At 36.7% G+C, this 20688-nt stretch overlaps 1 protein-coding gene and 2 long non-coding RNA genes across 3 annotated transcripts; all 3 read left to right on the top strand.

Annotated features, from left to right (window-relative positions):
- The first annotated feature begins 1785 nt into the window (after positions 1-1785).
- Positions 1786-3126, top strand: LOC125187008 (protein FAR1-RELATED SEQUENCE 5-like). The gene is made up of 2 exons (XM_048083512.1): positions 1786-2576; positions 2694-3126. Exons 1-2 carry the CDS (start codon positions 1786-1788, stop codon positions 3124-3126), a joined length of 1224 nt encoding a protein of 407 aa, XP_047939469.1.
- Positions 3127-7059: 3933 nt separating this feature from the next.
- Positions 7060-8099, top strand: LOC125201266. Its single transcript, XR_007172858.1, has 2 exons — positions 7060-7586; positions 7834-8099. It is a non-coding gene; the product is annotated as an uncharacterized LOC125201266 (long non-coding RNA).
- Positions 8100-15677: 7578 nt separating this feature from the next.
- Positions 15678-16615, top strand: LOC125201267. The gene is made up of 2 exons (XR_007172859.1): positions 15678-16137; positions 16350-16615. It is a non-coding gene; the product is annotated as an uncharacterized LOC125201267 (long non-coding RNA).
- Positions 16616-20688: the final 4073 nt, after the last annotated feature.

Here is a 20688-nt window from a genome sequence, read left to right as displayed (position 1 = left end):
GAAACGAATCGATGTATGAAAATCCATATTAGGGAAGTCATCAACTATAGCCACTATACTGTGCGATCTAACGTCCTCAAGCTACGTTTACATCTCAAATCTATCGTTCTATAAGGTCTCGTGAAACGTGATGTGATCAACAGTCTCTTTTGGATTTATTCGAGTGGCTTAGCCACAATGAAGATCTATCTTGTTCTCATTTCTTAGAGCATCACTCCTCATCTTCCTTTCCAACTTTTGCTCCTCTTGAGCCCTTATACACTAGGCGTCGGCTCTTCTTGTGTGAAAAGTCGTATCGCTGCGAATCACGTTTTCGTGCTTAACCTTGTCTATCCTCGTTCCAAAATTTGTTGCTCAGGAAAGCAATTACAGGATTTATGGTTCATCCTTCATAGTCCCAACTTAAACTACATTCTTTAGGGAAGTACGTATTTCCTCTAGGTTCCTTCGTTTCATTGACTAGAAAATATTGTCACACTTTGTCTCAGCTATATTAAAATTCCATGTCTTCAACTTTCAACTTGGTTGGTTGAACGTCTTGGAGTGTTGATCGAGTCGATGACTTGGAATGATCTAGTGAACAAGTCTAGATCTTGACTGAAGGAAAGTTTGGATCTTAGTGCAGGAATGAAACTGTGGCTCTGATACCACTCTGTCACGACCGCATTTTTGCTAAGGATAGCGAAAGCGGGTAAACCGCGACTAATGGGAGGGATTAAAGAAGCGGTGGAAAGAAAAGGGCTGGAACTTGAGAATTCGCACAAAGAACAAGTCAATTGATATCATAGAAGCCGAGTATTTCATTACATGGTCTTGAAAACAGAATGAACGTCTCCTCAAATAAATCAGAGTTGATGGTGAGATTCTACAATTCTCACATTACAAAGACACAGCGGAATAAGTCCTTACTAAACGACTTCATGTATGAAGACACGAACCGTTGGGAGATCAACTTGATTGTTTAACAACATCGACTCCGATCATCACTCCATCCTCTTGACGTTCAACCTGCACATTTATAAATACATGCAGGGCTGAGTACTTGGTGTACTCAGTGGACACGTGCCGAAAACAAAACATACATTATATAGTTGTCAAGCCATCACAGTAACACACGGGGGTTTTTCTTAAAAGGCCCGAGCTTACTAAATTCTTTTGTGAGCTAAAAGTTCGACTACAGACTAGGGAGAAAAGATGTGCTGCATAACCAAGTTAAGCGCCTGTGAGCGCCTCCTGCCCACGTAAGCCATATTCCTTATTTATAAGCATATCTTTTTTCAACCAGGCCAGCACATATTTATTCTTTTCTGTTTATTATTTTCCTTAAATATATATAATCTTTTATTCAATTCTCCCTAGGTTTTACAAAATTTTGTGCCGCTCTGTACCTCTCTTTTTCATTATTCGTTATCTGCATATTGCTTTGTTGAAATTTGCATCCCTAATAGCCAGGTAATATCTTTATTCCTCTAATCCTATAATGTCATTGCTAACTGATTATGTGATAATATGACTTTTTATGCAATGGTTCTATTACCTATGTTAATTTAAAACGATTGGCATGCTCCCTATATCTTGTTGAGGAATTTAGATGATAGATGTTGCATTATTATATATTTGAGTATTAATTTTTTCTAATCACTATTTTTAGATGTTGTAGTAGTAGATGGAATAATATAATTGCAAACGTTTCAGTTAGTTCATGGTCTTAATAATAGTATTGGCTAATTATTTCTATCGTTTTATTTACACACATTATTTGTTTGAATTTATTTTCTTAGTTTAATGGGTGAAAATATGAACGATCAACTATATATTCCTCAAATTGCAAACGATCGAAAGCCAGAGATTGGAATGAAATTTACGTCAATAGATGATGCGTTTGAATTCTACAATCAATATGCACGTGAAGCTGGATTTAGTGCAAGAATAAGCAATAGCAAAAGGAATAAGATAACAAAAGAAGTTGTTTGGAAACAATTTGTTTGTTTTAAGGCTGGCCAAACTGATGAAGCCCGTTCCAAAAACCGACCATCCAGTGGTTGTCCGACTACGATAAGAGCTCGTGGTGAAGTTAGAACTGATTGTAAGGCAAAGATTTCAATTGTTAGGCAACAAAATGGACCTGGCTGGTGTGTTAGTGTCTTCACTGAGGGTCATAATCATGGACTTTCTACTCCTTCAAAGGTGCATTTACTCCGATCACATCGTAGTGTTTCTGCCGCAAAGAAAGTGTTGACTCAACATCTTTCAGAAGCTAACATACCAACTTGTCAGCAAATGCAACTATTGGAAATAGAGAGCGGTGGGCTTGAAAGTGTAGGTTGCACTGAAAGAGATATTAGAAATTTTGAGAAAAAATTAAGGGATGAACAAAAGGGGATTGATGCTGAAACTCTGATAGAATTCTTTACATCTGAGAAAGAGAAGAATTCAGCATTTTTCTTTGACTATGAGACGTATTCAGATTCAGATAATACGTTCAAAAGATGTTTTTGGGCGGATTATAAATCAAGAAGGGCTTATAGTGTATTTGGTGATGTCGTAGTATTCGATTCAACTTATAACACTAACAAGTAAGGAATGATTTTTACACCTTTCGTAGGGGTTAATCATCATCATCAAACGATAGTTTTTGGTTGTGGATTTCTAAGTGATGAGAAGACTGAATCATATGTTTGGTTGCTTAATAGGTTTATGGAAGCTATGCCAACAGGTGCACCAAAATCAATTATTACTGATCAAGATCCTGCTATGACGAAAGCACTTGCACAAGTTTTGCCTGAAACAGTGCACCGTTATTGTTTGTGGCATATATTGAACAAATTTCCTGAGAAGATTTCCCCAGTGACTTTTCGAGATCACTATCGGAGCATAAAGAATGTTATAAAAAATTCTACATCTCCAGAGGAATTTGAGCATGACTGGAAAGATGTTATTAGATGTGCTAACTTGGAGGAAAATAGTTGGATAGTGTTGATGTATGAGTTAAGGCATAAGTGGGTTCCGACATATTTCAGTAACGTATTTTTTGCTGGGATGTCGAGTAGTCAAAAATCCGAGAGTTCACATTCATTTTTTAAAAAGTATGTCTCCCATAAAAACTCATTGATGCCAAAGGCATAATGAGTTAGTTGCAGACCATATTGATATGAATGAGCATCCCAAAATAAAAACAAATTGGCCGATGGAAACTCAAATGGTTAAAGTGTACACGAAAAAAAAATGGATAGAGTTTCTAGATGAAATGAGTCGAAGTCATGGTTACTCTGTGCAACAAGCCTCCATAAGAGATGATATTGTGATTTACAATGTGACGACTTTCCAAGGTTGTTCATCCTCAAAGCCAAGACTACTCATGCATGATAGACGGAGAGACTATATATCATGTAATTGTAGAAAATTCGAGTTTGATGGTATTCCGTGTAGACACATGCTAGCTTTCTTTCGCATTAGCCAAATATTTGAACTTCCTGACAAGTATATACTCAAGCGATGGACACGAGAAGCAAAGATTGGCATTGTTTGTTCAATGGAGGATGAAAACGCCAATGATGATCCAACACGTTTTTTGATGTCACGGCGCTCCAAGTTATCATATAAGGCATCAACATTGATTGATTATGCATCTTTGACGGATGAGAGGACGAACTTTTTGGATAAAGAACTTGATTACATATATGGCAAAATCAAAGAGATGAGTATTAGTCCAATGACTGCACAAGAAAGTCAAACTAGGAAGAGCTTGGTTGGAACCAGAAATATTGGTGATCCTAATGAGATAAGAACAAAGGGATGTGGTAAGCGAATGTTATCATCAAAAGAGAAGCCAACTTTGAAGCCTAGGGCATGTCGTGGGTGTGGTGGAGTATCTCATGACAAACGTAATTGTCCAAAATTGCATGATGAGTATGTGAATAATTGATGATTTTATCATTTAGATTTATAATTATTTTAGCAACCAATGCATTTAAATTCACTATATTTTCTCTATTTTTATTTTCAGATCAGTTGCAAGATGATCATCATGACAACAGTCAATAATACAAATGGCAAGGACTGATATTCATAGCTAGTGGAAGTATCTTTGACATTGTTTTTGAATTGTTCGTAGTATTTTATCCTAATCTTTTGATGGTTCTACTTTATTGAAATTGATTTTATTAGAGTACATTGAATTTCATATTTTTAAAGCTGCATCTAAAATTTCTACAGTTAAGTTCCTTGGGATTTTTTTCCTTCAATTTTTTTGTATAATATTATCATTTTATATTTCATTCCAATGTGGCTGGAGGGGAATTCAACCGAGGCTGTTGCATAAAGGATGATTGTATTTGGGCAGGTAGAGACACTGTCATCTATTAATCCTTTCGTAGTATTGACAACATGCTATTTGATGTTCTTGCAATTCAGCCTTCAGTTTATGATACGTGCGTGGTAATACCTTTGGCTTTTCTTTTCCGGTTGAAATAGTGCAAATGATGTACGAAAGCATTGGTCAAGATGAGGCTTGAGGGTGCTTACGCAACTCTTGATGCTTATTTTAACTTCGTATTCAACCTCTTTGATTCATTTCATTGTGTATTTTAACTAGTGAAACAATGCCTCATCAGTCTTCTTTCATTTTGCAAGATATGCTCCTGAGAAATTACACAAACACAAATACACTGCCTCCTTCCTTTCCATCAATTTCTGGAACTCCCCTCATTATTTCGTGCAAAATATTTAATTTTATATTGCCGAAATCCTACAAGTACAAATGATTGTCGAAGCCAAAAGATCATCTTAATCGAAAAAACTAGAATTTATGCATAACATCAAAAAGAAAATCACACTAAAATAAATTATATAAAATAAGAAATCAAACCTCACAATTCCACAATTACATTCTAAGTTGCACAGTCGATGCAATTCTGATCCAATCATCTCTATCGGGATCATGCCTACCAGATCTGCAACACCACCATCACATCGAAAGAGAAAAGATAAAAAACATGAAGAACGACCGTCGATCGCCGTACGCAGTGTCCTTTCTCCAGTCACTTAGACGAAGACGGTGAAGAGGGAGAGAGGTAGAGAGAGGAGATTGGAGAAACTCATCTCATCTGCTAGATGTGCAAATTATGAAACCATAATTAAATCGTATTGGTGAGGATTTGAGGGGAGAGAGAGAGTGTGTGTGTGGGGAAGAGCCATTTGTGAGGACCGCAGAGAGAGAGAGTTTGAGAGAGGGATGTGAATATAGCGATAAGAATAAGAGACGATAAAGTCAGCATTAATTAAAGGAAATTAGTCATATTAAAAAATAAATAAAGAGAGAGCTGCTGACGTGTTATAGGCGCTCATAATTGTCGCTCTATAACGACGCCCAGCATAACAATTCTGACAAACTAGGTTCTTTCATCATTCATCATTCATTCATAAATCCATTCCATTCATTCATCATTCATCATTCATCGTTCATCGTTCATCGTTCATCGTTCATCATTCATCATTCATTGAAAATCCATGACAACCCATTCCATGACAATCCGTGAGAATCCATAACAATCCATTCCGTGACAATCCATGAGAATCCATGACAATCATCAAAACAAAACATTTTATGGCATGACGACAATTTAAAAAGAATCATAGCTCCATTTTGAGAAAAGATGATTTTTCATAACTTCAAATGTATTTGCTTTATATCCACACTATAGTGCTGGATATTAAAAGAAAGCCCACCTGGTATGCTTATTCGTCAATTCAATTATTTGCTTTGACCTCACTTTCCCTTGAGCAATTTATCCTTTGAAAATAAATAGCGTAACACGCTAATTAGTACTTGAACTATTTCACCTTAGAAGAATGCATGCATCCTATTAGGTAGCACTTATATCTTTGTCTCGACTTATAGGATTTTCTAAATCCCACCTCGGCTTCATTACTTTGTAGAATTTATTTATTCACTAAGTTCGGAGAAATTCCATTATCTTTAAAATAATTACTTGAGCATTTAATATGGATTCTTGGAAAATCCTTTCATAAATCTTTTCTTTGAATTTCTCTTAAGGCCGCCCATGGTGTCGCGGGGCGACGCCGGTCGGCCCATTCGCTTCTCCAACTTTAATATTTTCCGTCTTCGAAATTTTAATAAACTATTCGGGAATTAATTCATCATGCTCCAAATCAAATCTTAAATTAATCCCAGCTTCTCATAATTAAGTCTTGGCCCAACAATAATCTCCACTTATTTCTTTCATTCATAAAAATCAGCCCACCTTCTATTTTAATTCAAATATACTCAAGTAGCCCACTTAGCCAATTAAATGGCCCATACAAAAATTAAAAGAGGCAGCCCAAATCCTTTATCCTTCACCTCAATCCATCGGCACTTCTCACTCCTAATTCACCTTCATTCTCAAAACCCCTTCTTCACAGAATATCAAAGCAGCGGCGCTTACGCCCTTCTTCCTTGCCACCTCTCCGGCGAATCGCCATCTTCGGCGTCGCCGGAGCTCTCTCTTCCTTCCTCTGCAACCTTTTCTCTTTTCATCACTTAATCCCAAAACAAAATCCCTAAATTAAAATCACATCGAAGAACCCGGCGGCTTCTCCTTCTCGTGCTCGCCGCTGTTCCGGTCGGCGCCTCCTCTGCGTCGCCGGCAGCGCATAGCACGCACCGCCGCTGCTCCATCGTCCTCTCTCTCCGTCCCTTCTCTTCCTCGGCGGAATCGCGCCTCACCTGCGTCGCCGGCGAACTCGCCTCAGCGTTCTCCGACGAGCGCTCTCCGTCCAGCGCCGGCGTCCTCGGCGAACCCAGCAATAGAGAGGATGCATCGCCTCCTTTTCTCTCTCTCAGCCACGGCCTGCAGCTGCTCCGTGGAAATTTTCGGACTTCGCCGACGCTCGCTCGTCGCCTGGCAGCCCCTCCGCCTAAGCTAAGCTTCCTCCCCTTCCCCTTCTACTCAAATTCTAACAATAAAAACGAAAGCTTTGGGGCTCTCTAGTGCTTATTGATTCGAAACTTGGCTGTACTTAATCACTGGAAGGAGCTTGCCATTGTTTTTGGTACACTTAGTCTTGTTTCTATGATTGTCATACTTGTGGTTTACTGATTTAGGAGTATCCCATACTTGACTAAGCATTGGTACCATCTGTTGATGTTCGGTTCTTTATGCTTGCTACTGTTATGACTATTCTATTGAGCTTCTATGAATCTAAGTTATTGGCTATCTATTGTGGTTGATCTACATGATGCGATGAAGATGGTTGTTGAGGTTGTTACCTCACTTTGATTATTCCTCTTGGAAGGAACTGATGTCCTGCCTCAAACTCTCCTCCTTGCTCCTCCTCCCTTCCTTGCTATTCTCTTGAATATTTGGTGAAATTATAGTGTTGAGAATGAGGGGGTGAGAAGGAGATTGGGGCTGTTTATATAGTGCTAAGCTATTGGAATCTATGTTTGAGACTTGGAGGCAAAGGCTCCTATTTTAGGGTTGCTAGCTCTTTCTCTTTCGAGCTTGATGATTGTGAGATTCTTGCCGTTTTGGTGATTGTGGCTGATCTTCTTGGCTGATTTCTCGGCCTTGATCGACGGGGAGGTGAGAGTTTGACTCATCTTCTACTTTGGGCTTGTGTAGGAGCTCTTTCTCCTATGCCTTCTTTGTCTTGAATCTCTTTTGATGTTAGATGAAGTGGTGACAAAAATTGGCTTACCTCATGCTCTATCTTGTAGCTCTTCTAGCTGCACTATTCACCTACTTGCTCCATCTCTTATTTAGCTTGTGCTTCCCTCCTTCTTTACTTGTGTGTAACTTTCTAACCCCCAATTTGGTGTAAACTTTGTAGGTACACGGAGGCATTCTTGGAGCTTGTGGAGGGGAGCAAAATCGAGAATAAGAATGAGAGGGAAAGAAAGAAGATGCTCCTCTTGAGCTCATTTGGTTCTATCCCCAATTTAGTTTGCTTCCAAACTTGAGAATTAAAGAAGTAGGATAGATAGTGTAGAATAGGTGCATGTTGATTTTATCACACTTGCAGGCATGTACTATTTCCATCATCCATGTATTTTATTCCTCAAAAACTATCTAATACAAGCATAGTTTTTACTTTTATCCTTGAACTTTATGGGTAACGCTCCTTCATCTTATCTTTCAACTCCGAAGTGGCTTCTTCTTGCCCATGGGGCTTTCTCAGTACTTTCACCGAAGTGATAAACTTATTCTTTAACTGTTGCACTTTTTGTCCATGATTAATTTTGGCCTTTTCTCGTAGCTCCCTTACTTCTATTCGTTATACGCGTATCCATCGATCAACTATTCTTATCTAATCCGTGTGGCATGATCGAGGTCGTTGGGTGGATCATATTTACTCATGTCTGTCCATCATGACTTATTTCTGATAGCTATGTGAAAAGGATCAAGGCTTCGCCTTCGTTGAGAGTTTCGCATTAGGAATTTAGTCAAACAGTCTTAACTTGGATGATACTGAATTTAGATTGATGAATTACTGAAAAGAAATCCTTGTCTTGGAAGAGTACTCAAATTACTCAAGGTGGCAAGAATAACATCTCGGTGTGACTACGGAATTAAAATTGCCAACCCCGCAATGATTGGTTTAAAGGGCTGAGACTAAGTTCAAGCGAACTCATCACGCCCCTTCGGAGGATTACATGGGTTAAGGGGTTTTTCGGCAAAACCCCAGGAAGCTCAAAAATTTTCCCGAAAGAAATAAAACCCAATGTCTTGGAACAAATTTAATTTTAAAATTTCCCATTAGGCGTCAAATGAAAGGGTTCAATTGGGCCGTTCGGATTCGAAAAGATCTTGATAACAATGAATTAGGGCCACCCCGTTAAGGTCTAGAAGAATCGGGCATGAAAATTAAAAGCGTTTGCCATGTCGTGCTGACTTTTTTTCCATTGTAAATAGCAAGATGGAATCATATTGGAGAATTCTCAATTTTTCCCAAAAGAAATTTCCCGGGCCCAGACAATCATATAGTGGTTGGAACGGGGAAAAAAATTTTATTCTTGCAAGAAAGAACTTGCCCCTGTGTTTCAAAACCCCGGGGAAAGGGGACGGAAGTTCCAAAAAGAATCGTCACTCGTTAAAGGTTACGAAGGAAAAACGCTTTAGAATCTTTTCGATTGGGCTTCGAAGTCAAAATATCGCCTGCGAGTAACAAAAATTGTCGCCAACCCGGCATGCAAAAAAAAATAAAGCAAAACTGGGGGCCGTAAGGGGAAAATGAATAGCGATCCGATGTACCCCAAAATAAGAAATGACACATTGATTTGCGTCAAATAACTCGGGGGGATCTGAAAAAAAAATTTCTAACTATGATCTTTGAATCGAAATTGAGTCAAAAATTTTTATAGAAAAGGGGTTTTTTTTGGCCCCGCTTTTTAAAAAAAACCCCGAATTTGATAAAGTTTAAAAAAACAAGAAGACATTCATCAAAGGGCGTTCAAAAAAAGAGATTTTACGGTAATCCAAAAAAAAATCTTTTGATTAAAAACGTTTATTCCATTCACGCGGTGGAGACATCTATAGTTCATCGAAGGTACCGAAGGAAACGAATCGATGTATGAAAATCCATATTAGGGAAGTCATCAACTATAGCACTATACTGTGCGATCTAACGTCCTCAAGCTACGTTTACATCTCAAATCTATCGTTCTATAAGGTCTCGTGAAACGTGATGTGATCAACGATCTCTTTTGGATTTATTCGAGTGGCTTAGCCACAATGAAGATCTATCTTGTTCTCATTTCTTAGAGCATCACTCCTCATCTTCCTTTCCAACTTTTGCTCCTCTTGAGCCCTTATACACTAGGCGTCAGCTCTTCTTGTGTGAAAAGTCGTATCGTGCGAATCGTTGTGCTTAACCTTGTCTATCCTCGTTCCAAAATTTGTTGCTCGGGAAAGCAATTACGGGATTTATGGTTCATCCTTCATAGTCCCAACTTAAACTACATTCTTTAGGAATCGTATTTCCAGTTCCTTCGTTTCATTGACTAGAAAATATTGTCACACTTTGTCTGCTATATTAAAATTCCATGTCTTCAACTTTCAACTTGGTTGGTTGAACGTCTTGGAGTGTTGATCGAGTCGATGACTTGGAATGATCTAGTGAACAAGTCTAGATCTTGTCGAAGGAAAGTTTGGATCTTAGTGCAGAATGAACTGTAGCTCCGATACCACTCTGTCACGACCGCATTTTTGCTAAGGATAGAAGCGGGTAAACCGCGACTAATGGGAGGATTAAAGAAGCGGTGGAAAGAAAAGGGCTGGAACTTGAGAATTCGCACAAAGAACAAGTCAATTGATATCATAGAAGCAGTGATTTCATTACATGGTCTTGAAAACAGAATGAACGTCTCCTCAAATAAATCGAGTTGATGGTGAGATTCTACAATTCTCACATTACAAAGACACGGCGGAATAAGTCCTACTACGACTTCATGTATGAAGACACGAACCGTTGGGAGATCAACTTGATTGTTTAACAACATCGACTCCGATCATCACTCCATCCTCCGACGTTCAACGCACATTTATAAATACATGCGGCTGAGTACTTGGTGTACTCGTGGACACGTGCGAAAACAAAACATACATTATATAGTTGTCAAGCCATCACGGTAACACACAGGGGTTTTCTTAAAAGGCAAGACTTACTAAATTCTTTTGTGAGCCTAAAGTTATTACAGAACTAGGGAGAAAAGATGTCATAACCAAATTCTAAAAAAAGCGCACAATATTTGCCTCTATGCAATAATATATTCACTTGTTATAAACATATCTTTTTTTCAATAGAATATGCTAGCATTTATTCTTTTGTTTATTATTTTCCTTAAATATATATATAATCTTTTATTCAATTCTCCTAGGTTTTACAAAATTTTGTGCCGCTCTTGTGCCTCTTTTCATTATTCGTTATCTGCATATTGCTTTGTTGAAATTTGCATCCACTAATAGCCGGAGTAATATCTTTATTCCTCTAAATCCTATAATGTCATTGCTAACTGATTATGTGATAATATGACTTTTTATGCGATAGTTACATTACATGTTAATTTAAAACGATTGGCATGCTCCATATATCTTGTTGAGGAATTTAGATGATAGATGTTGCATTATTATATATTTAATTATTAATTTTTTCTAATCACTATTTTAGATGTTGTAGTAGTAGATGGAATAATATAATTGTAAGCGTTCCGGTTAGTTCCTTAGTGCTTATGTAGTATTGGCTGTTATTTCTATCGTTTTATTTACACACACATTATTTGTTTGAATTTATTTTCTTAGTTTAATGGGTGAAAATATGAACGATCAACTATATTCCTCAAATTGCAAACGATCGAGCGAGAGATTGGAATGAAATTTAAATCATTAGATGATGCGTTTGAATTCTACAATCAATATGCACGTGAAGAGCTGGATTTAGTGCAAGAATAAGCAATAGCAAAAGATAATAAGATAACAAAAGAAGTTGTTTGGAAACAATTTGTTTGTTTTTAAAAGGCTATTGCCAGTGAAAACCCGTTCAAAAACCGACCATCCGGTGGTTGTCAGGCTACGATAAGAGCTCGTGGTGAAGTTAGAAGCGGTTGTAGAGCCAAAGATTTCAATTGTTAGGCAACAAAATGGACACGGCTGGTGTGTTAGTGTCTTGGCTGAAGTGCGTAATCATGGACTTTACTGCTCGCTTGGTGCATTCTAGATCGCGTCGTAGTGTTTACTTGCCGCAAAGAAAGTGTTGATGACATACTAGGAAGAAAATTGTATACCAACTTGTCGGCAAATGCAACTATTGGAAATAGAGAGCGGTGGGCTTGAAAGTGTAGGTTGCTTGAAAGAGATATTAGAAATTTTGAGAAAAAATTAAGGGATGAACAAGGGGATTGATCTTGAAACCGATAGAATTCTTCACATCGAGAAGAGAAAGAATTGACATTTTTTCTTTGACTATGAGACGTATTCGATTCGAGATAATGCGTTCAAAAAGATGTTTTTGGGCGGATTATAAATCAAGAAAGGCTTATAGTGTATTTGGTGATGTCGTGATGATGGTTGACTTATAACAGCAACAAGTAAGGAATGATTTTTACACCTTTCGTAGGGGTTAATCATCATCATCAAACGATAGTTTTTGGTTGTGGATTTCTAAGTGATGAGAAGGCTGAATCATATGTTTGGTTGCTTAATAGGTTTATGGAAGCTATGCCTTGGTGCGCCAAATCAATTATTGCGATCAAGATCTGCTATGGCTGAAAGCACTTGCCACAAGTTTTGCACAAAACGATTACTTACTTAGTTATTGTTGTGGCATATATTGAACAAATTTCTGAGAAGATTTCCCGGTGACTTTTCGAGATCACTATCGAGCATAAAGAATGTTATAAAAAATTCTACATCTCAGGAAGGAATTTGAGCATATTTGGAAAGATGTTATTAGATGTAGCAAGGAGGAAAATAGTTGGATAGTGTTGATGTATGAGTTAAGACATAAGTGGGTTAGAGCGTATTTTCGATGCGTATTTTTTGTTGGGATGTCGAGTAGTCAAAAATCCGAGAGTTCACATTCATTTTTAAAAGTATGTCTCAGCCAAAAACTTCATTGATGCGAAAGGCATGTGAGGTTAAGTTGCAGACCATATTGATATGAATGAGCATCCCAAAATAAAAACAAGGTGGCCGATGGAAACTCGAATGGTTAAAGTGTACACGAAAAAAAAAATGGATAGAGTTTCTAGATGAAATGGTGAAGTCATGGTTACTACGTGCAGCAAGCCTCCGTAAGAGATGATATTGTGATTTACAATGTGACGACTTTCCAAGGTTGTTCATCCTGAAGCCCAAAGACTACTCATGCATGATAGACGGGTATATATCCATGTAATTGTAGAAAATTCGAGTTTGATGGTATTCCGTGTAGACACATGCTAGCTTTCTTTCGCATTAGCCAAATATTTGAACTTCGACCAAGTATATACTCAGCCGATGGACACGAGAAGCAAGGTGGCATTGTTTGTTCTCAATGGAGGATGAAAACGCCAATGATGATCCAACACGTTTTTGATGTCTGGCGCTCAAGTTATCATATAAGGCATCAACATTGATTGATTATGCATCTTTGACGGATGAGAAGGACGAACTTTTTGGATAAAGAACTTGATTACATATATGGCGAAATCAAAGAGATGAGTATTAGTCCAATGAGCGCACAAGAAAATCGAAACTAGGAAGAGCTTGGTTGGAACCGAGAAATATTGGTGATCCTAATGAGATAAGAACAAAGGGATGTGGTAGCAGATGTTATCATCAAAGAGAAGCCAACTTTGAAGCTAGGGCATGTCGTGGGTGTGGTGGAGTATCTCATGACAAGCGTGGTATCCCGAAAATTGCATGATGAGTATGTGAATAATTGATGATTTTATCATTTAGATTTATAATTATTTTAGCAACCAATGCATTTTAAATTCACTATATTTTCTCTATTTTTATTTTTCAGATCAGTTGCAAGATGATCATCATGACAACAGTCAATAATACCAAATGGCAAGGACTGATATTCATAGCTAGTGGAAGTATCTTAGACATTGTTTTTGAATTGTTAAGTAGTATTTTATCCTAATCTTTTGATGGTTACACTTTGTGAAATTGATTTTATTAGAGTACATTGAATTTCATATTTTTAAAGCTGCATCTAAAATTTCTACAGTTAAGTTCCTTGATTTTTTTCCTTCAATTTTTTTGTATAATATTATCATTTTATATTTCATTCCAATGTGAGTTTGGAGGGAATTCAACCGAGGCTGTTGCATAAAGAGATGATTGTATTTGGGCAGAGTAGAGACACTGTCATCAATGAAAATCCTTTCGTAGTATTGACAACATGCTATTTGATGTTCTTGCAATTCAGCCTTCAGTTTATGATACTGCGTGGTAATACCTTTGGCTTTTCTTTCGGTTGAAATAGTGCGAATGATGTACGAAAGCATTGGTCAAGATGAGGCTTGGTCTTTGCATAACTCTTGATGCTTCATTTTAACTTCGTATTCAACCTCTTTGATTCATTTCATTGTGTATTTTAACTAGTGAAACAATGCCTCATCAGTCTTCTTTCATTTTTGCAAGATATGCTCTGAGAAATTACACAAACACAAATACACTGCCTCCTTCCTTTCCATCCAATTTCTGGAACTCCCTCATTATTTCGTGCAAAATATTTAATTTTATATTGCCCGAAATCCTACAAATACAAATGATTGTGAAGCCAAAAGATCATCTTAATCGAAAAAACTAGAATTTATGCATAACATCAAAAAGAAAATCACACTAAAATAAATTATATAAAATAAGAAATCAAACCTCACAATTCCACAATTACATTCTAAGTTGCAAAACGATGAAATTTTCTGATCCAATCATTTTCTATCGGGATCATGCCTACCAGATCTGCAACACCACCATCACATCGAAAGAAAAAGAAAAAAAACATGAAGAACGCCCGTCATCGTCGTAGGGTTGGGCCTTTCCCCAAAATACTTAGACAAGACGGGGGAAGAGGGAGAGAGGTAGAAAAGGGGAGTTTGAGAAACTCATCTCACCGCTGGGATGGGCAAATTATGAAACCAAAATTTAAAACGAAGGGGAGGATTTGAGGGGGGAGAGAGTGTGTGTGTTGGGGGGGGGGGGGGAAGAGCCATTTGTGAGGGCTAAAGAAAGAGAGAGAGAGTTTGAGAGAGGGATGATAAGAATAAGAGACGATAAAGTCAGCATTAATTAAAGGAAATTAGTCATATTAAAAAATAAATAAAGAGAGGGGGGGCCACGTGTTATAGGCGCTCATAATTGTCCCTTTTTATAACGCCCCGATAAAAATTTTCCCACAAACTAGGTTCTTTCATCATTCATCATTCATCATTCATTCATAAATCCATTCCATTCATTCATCATTCATCATTCATCGTTCATCGTTCATCGTTCATCGTTCATCATTCATCATTCATTGAAAATCCATGACAACCCATTCCATGACAACCCGGGGTGAGAATCCAAAACCAACCCATTCCGTGACAATCCATGAGAATCCATGACAATCATCAAAACAAAACTTTTTAGGCATGACGAAAATTTTAAAAAAGAATCATACCCTTTTTTGGGAGAAAAAGATGATTTTTCATAACTTCAAATGTATTTGCTTTATATCCACACTATAGGGGGCCGGATTTTAAAAAAAGAAAGCCCTTTTATGCTTTTTCTCAATTCAATTATTTGTTTTGGGCCCTCATTTTCCCCTTGAGCAATTTACCCCTTTGAAAAAAAAACGTAACACGCTAATTAGTACTTGAACTATTTCACCTTAGAAGAATGCAAAACCCATTGGGTAGCACTTATATTTTTTGTTCTAATTTGGGGATTTTTTTTAAATCCCACCTCGGCTTCAATTATTTTGTAGAATTTATTTATTCACTAATTTCTCGGAGAAATTCCATTATCTTTAAAATAATTATTTGAGCATTTAATATGGATTTTTGGAAAACCCTTTTCATAAATCTTTTTTTGAATTTCTTTAAGGCCGCCCATGGTGCCCGGGGGCGACGCCGGTGGGCCCCTCTACTCAAATTCTAACAATAAAAACGAAAGCTTTGGGGCTCTCTAGTGCTTATTGATCTTTATGCTTGCTACTGTTATGACTATTCTATTGAGCTTCTATGAATCTAAGTTATTGGCTATCTATTGTGGTTGATCTACATGATGCGATGAAGATGGTTGTTGAGGTTGTTACCTCACTTTGATTATTCCTCTTGGAAGGAACTGATGTCCTGCCTCAAACTCTCCTCCTTGCTCCTCCTCCCTTCCTTGCTATTCTCTTGAATATTTGGTGAAATTATAGTGTTGAGAATGAGGGGGTGAGAAGGAGATTGGGGCTGTTTATATAGTGCTAAGCTATTGGAATCTATGTTTGAGACTTGGAGGCAAAGGCTCCTATTTTGGGGTTGCTAGCTCTTTCTCTTTCGAGCTTGATGATTGTGAGATTCTTGCCGTTTTGGTGATTGTGGCTGATCTTCTTGGCTGATTTCTCGGCCTTGATCGACGGGGAGATGAGAGTTTGACTCATCTTCTACTTTGGGCTTGTGTAGGAGCTCTTTCTCCTATGCCTTCTTTGTCTTGAATCTCTTTTGATGTTAGATGAAGTGGTGACAAAAATTGGCTTACCTCATGCTCTATCTTGTAGCTCTTCTAGCTGCACTATTCACCTACTTGCTCCATCTCTTATTTAGCTTGTGCTTCCCTCCTTCTTTACTTGTGTGTAACTTTCTAACCCCCAATTTGGTGTAAACTTTGTAGGTACACGGAGGCATTCTTGGAGCTTGTGGAGGGGAGCAAAATCGAGAATAAGAATGAGAGGGAAAGAAAGAAGATGCTCCTCTTGAGCTCATTTGGTTCTATCCCCAATTTAGTTTGCTTCCAAACTTGAGAATTAAAGAAGTAGGATAGATAGTGTAGAATAGGTGCATGTTGATTTTATCACACTTGCAGGCATGTACTATTTCCATCATCCATGTATTTTATTCCTCAAAAACTATCTAATACAAGCATAGTTTTTACTTTTATCCTTGAACTTTATCTCTTCCAATCGTCCTTTCGTCAATTTATTTTTACTCTAAAACTAGCGCACGAAAACTCGGGATGTTACACCTACTCAGACCCGAATTCGTTTATATAGCTATATAGCCTAATGGAGCGTACTCGCAAACTAGACATCAGGCACACACAATAACCAAAATGATCACAGGCATGGCATAACAGTTTAATCCACCCTTATCGCTCCACTTTCATATATTTGCAACATAAGAGAGAGTTTAAGAATAAAGCCCACCTCGATTCCTAGATTTCAAGCACGTTCTTCTTCTTGTTATCACACCGAGAACGCGAGCTATCACCTTTAATTTATGCTTATCGCAAGTAAGTCTCAATCATTGATCAAAATCATGCATGTTCTCACGTTTCCCTTCTTCCCATCGATTATTTTCAATATCGTCATTCAAAATCAAATTTCAATTATCATCTCGTTTTTATTCGCACAACAACTCCAGATTTATCATCAAATCGTGTCACGCATGAGTGTTTCCCACACACAACACACGCACAACACATGTGCACGCATATCGAGGCATGCACACACACACATGCACGGTCACACACACACATATGCATCCCAAATTCATCGATTGTTTTCCCCTTCACTCAATCTAAATGCATGTGGACTCAAGAACACCGATTGATCGGTAGAAGAAGAGAAGATCAAAATAAAAATACATTTTCAATAGAACAATCGGTAGGAAACAAGTAGGATCTTGATTCTTCAACAAATTCTTGAATTTCAGCTTCAATTCTTCACACAAGATGAAGAAATAATGGAGAATGTAGAAGAACAATTTGAGAGAGTGGGGGAAGTGGGAGGCGTGATTTTCAAGAGAGGGAGTAGGCGTGTATTTTGATTTTTAGGGTTAGGGTTTCTCATGTATTTATAGAGTGCAAGGCATAATATCTTTAATTAAATAAATTAAAGATTTGAGAAGATTTGGTGGGGAGAAGTGGCGTTAGTTTTGGGAGAAAAATAAGGGAAATTCGAATTCTAGGCTATTTATTTAGCCTATGATTTTATTTGGATATTTTACGGAGTAGAATAAAATATCACGGAACAGAAAAATAATTATTCTCCCAATAAATAGTAGAAAGTGGCGTGAATTTCACTTCCCTCCACAAGGAATTAATTAAAATCCTAATTTAATTAGGATATGGCAAGATCTTCTTAGATATGGCAAGATATGCTAGGATATTTGAATTTATTTATGGAAGAGAATAAACAAGGGATCAAGTAATAGAATAAAATAATCCCTTCTCCCATAATATAGGAGATTTCGAAAATCTCCTTTAGAAACAACATAAGAGCCGAAAATTTCATGGAACAATTAAGGAATAATCGGACTTTGGATTTAATTTGGATAATTATCCCAAGCAATAATTAAATCCAAGAAAAATAGGATTTCTTTCCAATAAATAGGAGGGGTCGAAAATTCCACTTAATTAAATAATGCTCCTATTAAATTCTCACTCATCCCTTAGGAAAATAATTCACCACAATATTATTTTCCCGCATCAAAATATTCACATATTCGAATTCCACCTCCACTACACATTTTCCAACGACTTTGACCATTCCACGGCCACATCATATTTTCCACAATATTGACTATTCAATAGCCACGTCACATATTCAACAAGTTTGACTATTCAACTCAAACTCAACTCCATATCGCAATGAGGTCACAAAGAATATTGCAATAAATCACTCATCATTTAATCCGCAAATATCATAGCATTAAAAGCATTTAATGCCAAAAATTTTCACGTCTCAAAAATTAGGGTTCGAAAAAGTGGGATGTTACAATTTTTGCAGATAATATCCAATTAAGCACGTTATCCTGGCCACTTACCAAGGCCTAAAATGAGAATTATCAACATCTCAATAACATTTATGGCAGATGCGTGCTTCAGATTAAAAAAATCTCCTGGAGTTGTTGGTTGACGTCCATTCCCCCATTCACTAAGATAATACCGCTGACCTCTAAAGGAGCAAGAAAGCCTTTACTGTTCGTGTAGGCCGCATCAACTAAATAGTACTCCCTCTGTTCCATAGTAATGGAGTCATTTTGCCATTTTGGTATGTTTCATAGTAGTAGAATCATTTTCCTTTTCAGTAAAAGTCAACACATTTTTTCTCACTTACCTTACTCTCGCTTACTTTATCTTCTCTTTCTCTCTCTATCTTTTTCATTTCCTACTTTATTCTTTCTTTACTTAACACACTTAATATATTTTTTCTTAATCTCCGCGCCGTAAAGAAATGTCACCACTACTATGGAACGGAGGGAGTAGTAACCTAATTTTTGAAAATTTATTATGTTATTCATGTCAATTAAACGGAATTATTAAAATCATATAGTTTATGTACCATCTTGTATTAGTAATTCATTTCTTCTATTTAAAGCATCTCGCACTCTACCATCTGCCGTAGAGCTTCCCAACCTGCAAGCAGGGGCGGAGGCACGATGGGACCAGGGGGGGCCCTGGGCCCCTCACCCATTTCAATAACTACTATATATAATATATGTAATTATCATTTACCACAAGAAGTGTTAGTGCAGATTGATTGATATTTGGTCACTTGACTGGGAGCTACCAAGTTCGAATCCTACCTGATGCTTCTGTTTCATTTTTGTCTTTTTTTCTTCTATTTGTTTATGTCTAATGGGTTTTTTCACAATAGTAACTTTTATTGATTCTTTCACTAGTAATTTTGTAAATATATCATTTTATTTTATAATCATAAAAGAATGGTTTCTGATTCATTTTTGTCTTTTTTTTCTTCTATTTGTTTATGTCTTTTTTTCTTCTATTTGTTTATGTCTTATGGATTTTTTCACATTAGTAACTTTTATTGATTTTTTCACTAGTAATTTTGTAAATATATCATTTTATTTTATAATCATAAAAGAATGGTTTTTATAATTCAAGAAGATAAAATAATTCTTTGATTTCATAAATATTGTTAAATAATACTCTATCCGTCCCACAAAATATGCACTTTCCAATTTTAGAAACTCTTTTCTCTATAATGTGGTATGACATATTTCCCACTAACAATACTTTAATTACTTTTTCTCTTTACCTCTCTCTTACTTTACCAATTTTGCATTAAAACTCGTGTCGTGTCCAAAGTCCATATTCTTTGGGGACGGAAGGAATATGATATTAATAAAATCAATTTTAATTTGATGCTCTTTAATAAAAAATATTATAGTTAATAACTCTTTAATCTAATTATAAATACTATTAAAATATGTCATAAAATATTAGTAGTAAAATATGTGCTATGTTCTAAAAAATCTATTCACTAATTAGTTTTCTCATCATTCATTTCTCACCCGCGGTTTTTTATATTTTTTATGTTCGAGTTGTTTCCATTTCGTTAGCACTGAACACACTCAATAAATTTTAATGGTAATTTGGACCCCCCACCGTTAAAATTCTGGCTCTGCCACTGCCTGCAAGTATATATATATATAAGTTGCATATCTTGTAAACATACTCCTAAAACATTTGTAAGAGTATAACCTTTTCTATTTTTATATCTAGGTTTATTAACCTCAGATACTTTCACTTAATGTGGGTACCATCCGGAGCTTCTATGCGATTCTACAATTTTAATTCGATCAATATTCAAGATTTATGTATATAAAACAACACAAAATATATAAAAAATAAAAAACTAATACAAGGTGTTTTTATGCTACAATAAAATATTTTCATTTTACATCAGAGAAATTCTCGGTTACAAGGGAATGAGCTTTTAGTAAATGATCATGAAGGCTAAGAACTGCATTTAGTACGAGCTTGAAATAACTACTAATTGTTTCTCCTAACTGCATGAAATTAGTTTTTATTGTACTATTCTTTTGATAATGTGCTAGAATGTACAAGAAAATAACAATTTGTTCATCAACAGTTAGATTACTAGTAGCCCTTAGTATACAAATATAATGGTGCAATTTTTTGGACTGCCACGTGGCACTGTTTTGGCAGGAAAATAAAGCTGTTTTTTTTTTTTTTAAATTTTTGT

Source organism: Salvia hispanica, chromosome 1 (genome assembly GCF_023119035.1).
Source record: "Salvia hispanica cultivar TCC Black 2014 chromosome 1, UniMelb_Shisp_WGS_1.0, whole genome shotgun sequence".
NCBI classification, from domain to species: domain Eukaryota; kingdom Viridiplantae; phylum Streptophyta; class Magnoliopsida; order Lamiales; family Lamiaceae; genus Salvia; species Salvia hispanica.
The sequence above is the reverse complement of the archived record's forward strand: the minus strand, read 5'-3'. Positions and strand labels throughout refer to the sequence as shown.